The sequence below is a fragment of the Trachymyrmex septentrionalis genome, unplaced genomic scaffold (assembly GCF_001594115.1).
Source record: "Trachymyrmex septentrionalis isolate Tsep2-gDNA-1 unplaced genomic scaffold, Tsep1.0 scaffold16, whole genome shotgun sequence".
NCBI lineage: Eukaryota > Metazoa > Arthropoda > Insecta > Hymenoptera > Formicidae > Trachymyrmex > Trachymyrmex septentrionalis.
In genome coordinates this window covers 944173-953877 of record NW_017304758.1, presented here as the reverse complement: position 1 = coordinate 953877, position 9705 = coordinate 944173, and the positions used below count along the sequence as shown (strand labels likewise).

General features: G+C 31.6%; 1 protein-coding gene across 4 annotated transcripts in view; it reads left to right on the top strand.

Annotated features, from left to right (window-relative positions):
- Nucleotides 1–1860, top strand: part of LOC108746118 (protein argonaute-2) — a 23352-nt gene extending 21492 nt beyond the window's left edge. For all 4 annotated transcript variants that reach the window (XM_018482678.1, XM_018482677.1, XM_018482679.1 and 1 more), the window contains 3 exons: nt 776–1109; nt 1258–1457; nt 1551–1860. In XM_018482678.1, the coding sequence (XP_018338180.1) occupies nt 776–1109; nt 1258–1457; nt 1551–1659 (643 nt within the window). In that variant the 3' untranslated portion in view covers nt 1660–1860. The remainder of the gene's footprint in view (nt 1–775; nt 1110–1257; nt 1458–1550) is intronic.
- Nucleotides 1861–9705: the final 7845 nt, after the last annotated feature.

Sequence of the window (9705 nt, the reverse complement as noted above, 5' to 3'; positions counted from 1 at the left end):
TATATATATCTAATATATATTTTAGTCTGATGTTGAAAAGAACATATAAACCAACGCTGGTTTTTTATTACGAATATCTAATATTGTTTATTCATAACAAAGTATTATTTATATTGCAACAACCGTGGTCATTATTTATATGGAAGTCGTTACTTCTGCAACATCACATTAAGATCTAAACCTTTGACTACATTCTACGAAATCGTCAAATTGGTTCTTTCTTTAAATCTTAGGACAATTATTTATAATAATAGAAGAATAATAAAAAATAATTAACGACGAAATAAATAAATATTGTATTTAAAAACTGAAGATTACTTAATAATGGTTGAAACGTTTAGTATTTTTTGTTATGAATAAAATATTAGATATTCGCAATAAAAACCAGCGTTGGCTTATATGCTCTTTTCAATATTAGATTGATTTACTCTAGAAGTCATTATTTAGTTGTATAATTAGAATTATATATTTTAGATATTGTATAATATATCCCTAAAATAAACATTAATTCTATGTAATAGTTAATTAAAAAAAAATCTTGAATTTTTTTAGACTGTTAAAGAGCGAAATGATACTTTAATAAATATAAAATCTATTTATAATAAAGTTATAATCTTTTAATTATAAAATGATGTGTTAAGAAAAAAATTATGTATTATATTATGAAAATTATTGTATTATGAAAAATATTATCACATTTTTTTAAATATTTTATAATTTGTTCTGATTATTTTTTATTCTGTCTTGCTCTAAATATTATCTTTTTTTCTTTAAGGGAATTGCTTATAATGTTTTACAAGAGCACCGGCGGATACAAGCCACATAGAATAATTCTGTATCGCGACGGCGTCTCCGAAGGCCAATTCCTCACCGTTTTGCAACACGAATTGACTGCCATTCGTGAAGCATGTCTCAAACTCGAAATCGATTACAGACCCGGTATAACATTTATCGTAGTGCAGAAGAGACATCACACGCGTCTGTTTTGCGCGGATAAAAAAGAACAAAGTGGTAAAAGTGGAAATATTCCGGCGGGTACGACTGTCGACGTATGCATAACTCATCCGACGGAATTCGACTTTTACCTCTGCAGTCATCAGGGTATTCAGGTATTTCAGTAAATTCAAGCCACTTTTTTCATATGATTTGTACAAAGTTCTGTAATAATAATTCTCTGTAATAATAAATCTCTATGAGAATATACTTCCATTGCACATTGTCATGTGTTCTAACTTCCAAGTATGTTTGTTATTTTAGGGTACATCGAGACCGTCACATTACCACGTTTTATGGGATGATAATCATTTTGAAAGTGACGAGTTACAGTGTCTCACGTACCAATTATGTCACACTTATGTCAGATGTACGAGATCCGTTAGTATACCAGCGCCTGCGTATTATGCTCATCTCGTAGCATTTCGGGCTAGATATCATCTGGTCGAGAAAGAGCACGATAGGTGAGTCAAGTTATCTTTTTCTTTATCATATCGCCATGAAATGCCTAATTATATACGCGAAAATCTTATTGCGTTTTAATTTTAACTTTACAGCGGAGAAGGATCTCATCAGTCGGGTTGTAGTGAGGATAGGACACCGGGTGCAATGGCGCGAGCAATCACAGTTCACGCCGACACGAAGCGAGTTATGTACTTCGCATAATTCTTACGAATTGAATTGTCATCCAGGTCGGTGTTGTTATCTCTGTGAAGAAACTGTATATAATTGCGATTCGACTTCGTGACACAAGTGTGAGAAGTTTCATCAGGCAGCCGAAATCGCAGTTGCGTCACAAATTCTTTAACAATTAGGATAATTCAACTGATAAATTTTCTTACGTACCTTCTTCCTGTTTTTTTTTCCTTTTCTTTATTTTTTCTTTTCTGTTTTTCACCTTCTCTGCTTTTTTCTTTATTGTAAGTTTATACAATAGCTTTTTGGTATGCGTGGCACTGTATGTTTTATTTACGGAAGAGCGAATTTCTGATTGATTTTATGAACTTGTAGAATAAGTTTTTATGAGAGGTGCTTTTTTTAATGCAGTTTGTCAATCAGGTTAAGAATATTTTGCACGTTTGGGTGTAAAATTGTCTGCAGTCGAAAATTGAAAATAGGAATGCACCGGATTGTAAAATTACTGAGTACTGGATATTGGATATCCGGTGTCATATTATTTTCGGATATTTGTTTAGATATCTGGTAGGGCAATTATTCGACCAGATACCGGATATTTCAGATATCTGAATTAAAGCTTTCAAAAGAAAGTAAGGTAAAAATAATGTTAAACAACATTTTTTTTAATTCAATCATAAATTACAAAACGACAAAACAAACATTTTGACTCTCCTCGAGTTATTTTCAATGTTGCGGTAATATTAAAACATCGCTATAAAAATATCTATGGCATTACATTCTTCATACCGTATAGTACCTTGCGAGTCAGAATTCAAAGTAGTCAGAAAAACATTCTTGTCAATATCGGTAAAAGTGTTGAAAGTCCATCAAGCAAATTTGCAAGAGTAGCGAACATCTGACTTCCACAATATTCGATATTATGAAAGTCAGATGTTCGCTACTCTTGCAAATTTGCTTAAAAATTTTTTGAAAAAATTGTGTGATATGGATTACCATCTATCTGCGTTTTCTCTCTTTTTTATTAATGGACTCTCACTTGGACTAACACTTTTACCGATATTGACAAGAATGTTTTTCTGACTACTTTGAATTCTGATATAACTGATTCGCAAGGTACTACACGGTATGAAGAATGTAATACCATAGATATTTTTATAGCGATATTTTAATATTACCGCAACATTGAAAATGACTCGAGCGGAGTCAAAACATTTGTTTTGTCGTTTTGTAATTTATGATTGAATTTTAATTAAAGTTTGTTATTACATTATACTGGCACTTTGCCCTTCTTTTGCATATATTGTTTTATACTTTTAGAGCTTTATTATTTATTAAAAATTTTTTTTTTCATTTTTCTAATGTGAAAAGAAAAAGAGGAAAGATGAATTGTACAAGAAGTTCTGCTTAAAAGAATCAAATTTTGCAAACTTCGAATACAAAATTTCAGCCGGATATATATATATATATATATATATATATATTACCGGATATTAATCCGATACTATCAGACTGGATAGTAAAAAAAGTGATACTGACCGTATAAAAAAGTACTATCATATTTTCCGGATATTTTCCGGATATCTGGTGCATCCCTAGTTGAAAAGTAAGCTAAAATTCTTACTTTGTAAAAATTATGCTTGGTAAGATTAATGTGGGGAATTTTGAAGCCTCAAATTAACTAACAAACTAGATATGAATTTTTGTTGTATTACTGAGATACAAATAGCACTTTTCGACTCAATGAAATTTGTGTAGCATATTACGCTTATTTTTTTAGGGAACGAATTTTCCCTAGCATTTGTGTAAAAAAGAAAAGATGGGAAGAAACGAATTGCCTGGAAAAAACACTATCATATAAATCGCTATTTACGAGACTGTTATCTTGTTGCATGTATGTATAGCTTTCATTTTGCGAGGAGTGAAACTCCATTCTGTAAATTCTGTAAATTTTAGACATCTAATTGTGCTGAATAATCATGCTGAAGTGATTGGCATAAAAAAATGAATCGATTAATACTGGTTGTAATATCTTTAGAAATTGGTCGCAAATCATGTCATATCTGTTGAATTACAACACCAAAAGATAATGTCCACCATAAATAATGCTATCTTTTATATAACATACTTTTAACCATTTTGAAAATTTCATGAGATCATTTTAAAGTAATTCTAAAGTATTCTTAAAAACTGATGGAATAACAACTCGTGTGTACACTTTGGCTGAGCAGCATAGTAGATAAGGACGAACTTCAGTACATAAACTAACTTTCAGTACATAAAGACAGCTGTATGTAGTAAAGGTAGTCGAGGAGTGTTATGTAGAGCACATGCGTTGTTTATATGACTTCCATACATGAATTTAATAATGGCTAGTGTCCATTTGAGAGAAATGTCTAAATCGTATGTTTTGACTAATCAATATGACGTATCATAGAAAAGTACTAAAGACTACTTATTCTTATATTATTACTATCCAATTCTGAGAGTTACTGTCAGATAGACACTAAGCTTTAGGATCCAAATTTAGCGTAATTAAATTAATTATCGTTATTTTACTGTTGCTAATCGTTAGGATGTACATTTTATTCGTCTCACTTTAATTTCGCATTAGACCGTTATCGTCTGCACGTTGCACAGCTCATAATTTATGCTGACTATAATTATGCTTACTACTAATTAATGAATCCATAAACTAGGATACAACATTGACCTATAAAGCAACTTTATCTGTGTTAAATGCTCTCCCTTTAAACCGTGGTGACCCTGGTGGTCGGAAGTCTATAAGAAAAAAAAAGATCTATGTTAAATACGTCACACAAAAATGCCGGGGAAAGTAATGGATGCCCGTGTCTGGTGTCCGAGATAAGCCGGGATATTATCTACTCACAATTAAATAAAAGATGGCTATGAACAAGTCGAATTCATGTGGCGTTAGATACAGGACAATGTCTCATTAGAGCATGCAAAGATTTATGAGATAAATCGAACATGTCTATATAATGCGAAATTATTCGAACGTCGATATCATACAAACGAAATTATACAAACGTCAAAGCTTATTCGATTATAGCATTAATTATGCTTTAACAGTGAAGTAACGTGTAAAATTAGTTGTAGGAATATTATAAGGGTAAATTTTTTTTATTAATTTTAAAGAAGTAATTGTTTTTGCTTGATAATGCCAAACTTTAGAAGTTTTGTATTTTTACTGTAATAATTGCGACTCTTGTGCAAATCTATCGTCGTTTGTTGGCACAATAATTCTAGTAGTATTAAGCAAGCCTTGAAAGCAAGATAAATTCCATACTCCAAGCCTTGTGGCGAAAGCAACATAATGTCCTACTTCAGCCTTTGGATGCGTAATGGACATATAATCGATAATAGCCTTATCGATAATAGCCCTAAAAAGCCACATTTAATCTATAATCCAGCCTGTATGTAGATAGGATCGTATATTAATAGAATACTTATTCTATTAATATATAAATAGAAATCGTATATATTAATATAGACATATAATTATGTATCAATTGTCGCGTTCAATTATTGTGTATTATTAGAATCATTAATATATCAAGATCTCTTTCCTAATTATATAATTATGTGAGAATTGAATTCTCACCTAAGCTCGTGTAAGAATTGAATTCCTTCTACGTTACAATCAATCATGATCCACATTTGTAAATCAGTATTAATAATACAACAATACTTGGAGAGAGAATATGCTTGGAAAATTGTTTCTTTTTCCGAACCATTGATGGGGAAAGCGGAAGTGCTATTTTTGACTATTAATGATTCTAATGTTAGGTTTACAAAGAACACAATGTTAACATTATATCGGAAAGTATGAAAAGAAAGGACCTTTTAATCTAATTAGTAATATTTATTCTAGTTGTTAAAGTAAAAGACGGACAATTAAAGATTTTCTTTTCGGCGCACTCAAATGCGAGCATCAGCGCCGTATAGGAGATCTATAGTAATGGGTTTTTATTGTCTAAAAATCTGTTTGGAGGTCGTAGGCATAGTTGGGAGAGCGTAGTCAGGAGAACTGATTAGCCGGGTAAAGCAACATACATACATCTCATATAGAAATAAGGAGAAAAGTGAAACATAAAAAAAAAGTGAAACATAAAAAAAAATCAATCGCGTTGTTGAAAATGTATCTTACGCGAATAAAACGCCAATATGAAACGTAATATATTTATGGTTTGTCATCTTACGTAACTGTAATTAAGTGATATGACAGAAATAGACAGATATGCAAAAATAGACAGGAATAGACAGATTATAAGGCAATTTATGGAGAAATTAGATTTTAAGACAAATCATGAATGCAAGTTAATTGCGATAATATTATCGATAATATTATTCCAGTGAGTACCAAAACTAGACTGGATCTGTTGCAAGATTTTATTGTCTCGAAGTTTCAGTCGAGTGCGTTAATAACTAGGACTAACCTGCATTTCAGCATTCAAAGTAACACGTCCATCAGCTTGTATTCGGCGTTCCATTTAACTCTTAGCAAGTATTTATATCAATTTAAATCATTAATTGATGTATTGCTTCATCTGCGAAAAAGAAATGTATCGCAACAAAAGCGCGGGTATATTAAATGTTATTAGCGCACTCTTTTTTTTCTATAACATTCTTCATGTATGTATGTATCTTTGTGTTTTTTGTTTCTTCGCGTTTTTGCGCGAGCAAGAACGTCTGCTCGATATTTTCTTGCACCTGAACAAAAAAACAGGACTAGAAGACTAGTCCCTTTCATTTGTAAATATACTATGGTAATTTATTCTGTAGATGATCTCCTTTTCTCGGCAATGTAAATGACATAACATTTTATAGTAAGATGCGAGATTAATGAAATAAGGACAATGTTATTGCGCAAGGTGTTTCATAATTTTTTCTCTTAAAAACAAATCAATGAATATAAGTGATTTTTTTTAACGGATATTGTATTAGGAGGCCAATATTTTATAGCTCAATGTTTTCAATTGTTCTGCCAAACATAAGAAAGATTTTTTATTATTCATTTACGCTTTTGTAACTTAATTTCCTGCAGGTTTATAGCTTTCAAGGTTTATAAAACTCCGTAAGCCTTAGCGAAAGCCTTTGGTCAAGGAAAAGTCAACTTCAGATTTGCTAGAGAGAATTCGCTATTTGTAACGGTTATAATATTTAAATTCTTCGTGCATGTAAAACTAAAAAAAAATTTGAGCGTAACAGTGGGGCTTAACAGTTAACGAAGATCGTTAACTTCTAGAAGAGAATCATAGCGCGCAATACAAGATGCAAAGTTTAATGTAAGATAAATGAGATACTCGATGAAGATATTGAATGGGCCTCCTATAGATGCATGGTCCGCCTTGCTGTTGGAGGATTTAGTTCCACCTTCATCGAAATATGATTCAATGATTGTATCTTGCGATAATTTATATTTATATATAAAAACAAACACATACACAGACACTCAAATTATAATATAATTATAGTACTTTGTAAAAATCTATATGTCTCACTGAATAACATTAAAATAACATAGTAAGCCACCTTGTCTTGAAAAGTTGAGTGCGTCTACTTTCGAGATCTCAGTCTCCCAAACTCGCGGATACAAAATAAGAAGATAAACGCGCATAAAGCAGCAATTAAACGAATTACGATGATAATAATACGTAAAAACTTTCAAAATTTTGTACCGCGGAATATAAATCTGCAAATTTATTTCAATCCTATATATGACGAATTTTGTTTATTTATAAGAAATTAATACGATGTATTGAGATGGATAGACTAAATACATGGAAAGTGTCCTCTTTTTATAATTTCATTTAGTTGATTGGGAGATGTGCGCATTGAGAGTGGAAAATACCCGAACTTTTCAAGATTTTCTGCTAAATTTTAGCTCATTAAAACGCATCTAAAGAAAGAATTTTTAGCTTCTTAAGGATATGCATCGTTATATTTTAAGATCGTTATTACTTAAGGCATGTGCGAAAGTGCAGGTTTCAAAATGTCAGCTTTAAGAGTGCTTTAAGAGCGGATCAATAATGGTGTTTCACGGTTCTAGCGAACTAGACGACAGGGAGCGATACTAGATAAAATCTTTTAGATATATAAGTCCTTATAGGAGCTCTAGTTTTGTCTTCTAAGTTGTAAGTGTGAATATATGTCCAAACCAATAAGTACGCATACTGCACGGGTACACTATATGACTAATGTCACTCTGAGGAGGAAGACTTCGCGAGTCTTACGAGAGAAGGCATAGCGGCATAGCAAAATAACAATGACGAATAACAGACGACTTAGCTAGTTTAGCATTGTAAAAGTAACACTTTAGATCACAATCGATGAGAAACGATTTTGGTCGAATTTCGAGCGTCTTAATACTCTCAATTCGGGGGCCGCGCGCTTTACTTCTGTTTAACATTTAATTAATGTTTAATTAGGAAAATAAAAGAGGGACGATTCGTACTCCACGTTTATATTTAATTTCATTTATCGAGAAAAAGAGATTTTTCGCAAATAAGTAGCGTCTTTTTTTTTTAACGAACAAAAATGGGGATTAACGCTCATCGCTTTGTTAGAAATATAATGGGGGCACTTTAATGGGATTTCTTTTTGTAAATCTAATTCGACGATTGTTTGAATTTTTATTGTGATCATATCAACTGTTAATCCACGATCTATTCGAAATTCCAATTTAAATGATAATAGCAGAGAAAGCTGGATCTCTATTGAGAAATATGATTTATTTTTATTATTGAATGTACATAAGAAAGTTATGTTGGAATCATCATTCTTTAACAAAGAGACTTGGCTATTCTTTTTCATGTTGACACGCAGTGTGAAATTTTGACATGTGTTTTATTGTTAGTGTTCTTACTTATCAATTTTTAAGATATTTATTTCACAGATATTGTCGGTATCAAGATAAAATATTTGTATCTTTTTTTTATATGAAAACAAGCGATAGTTTTATCACGCTTAAAGTTGTTTCTGCGAAAGTTCAGCTTCTTGAATAAAAGTATCTTCTGATAATGTAAAATAAACATCAATAATAAACATTTCTCTTTTGCAAGATATATAATATCGTGGATTAACATTGTATTTTGACATTTGACATCCAAGTTGGATGATTGATATTTCGTTGCTCTTCTTCAAAGCGAAAGCAGGTGGGAGAGCGAGAAAAAGCAAGAAATGTGACTCCATTATATCTACTTGCGATAAGAGCGAAGAATCTGAAGTCATAGAATCGTTTCTATAAACTTAGCGAGAAATAAATGAAGTTTTCGTAAGGCGAAAGAAACAGAAAATTAGACCAGATAGCTCTTAAAAATCAAATATAATTATATGTATAATTCTAAGACTAAAAAAAAATAACTAATATAACTTATCCTTATAAATCAGAATTCTTGGAAAATTATGTCAAATACGATTCTTTTAACGTGAAGATCTTTTATGTTAAGAGAATCTTTTAAGAGAATTCCATTTAGATTAATTTCTATCCGCAGCTCTTGAGTCTTTTGAAAACTGAACACTATACCGATTATCTCCAGTTGAATTTCGCTAATGTTTATGGCTACGATTTGTTTATTCAGAGAACACGCAATATTCAATGCACTATGAAATCATGATTATAAATCGATTATGAAATCCCACCGTTATAAAAAGGAAATTCATACATAGACTTTCTGTGTCTACATACAAGTGCCTGGCGCTTCGTCTGCGCGTATTTGACATCCGCAAATAATAATGTTGAACGCATGACATTTTACGCACGAAATTCTAAAAGAGAGAATTAGAGCGAGAGAGAGAGAGAGAGAGAGAGAGAGAGAGAGAGAGAGCACGAAAGAAAACGCGAATAGAAATAGGTGATTGTAGCTAAGTATCGAGAAGCACTGTCGATAATAATTAATTAATTAAAATCTAGACTTGTAAGTCTAGATGGAATCTATAGGTACTTGTTAAGGAGCGAGGGAATGCTATCAAACACCGAAAGTCGTCGAAATACTGAAAGTTTTCCCAACTGACCGCGTCCTGAAAGTATAAACTTAAATTATATCTGTTGGA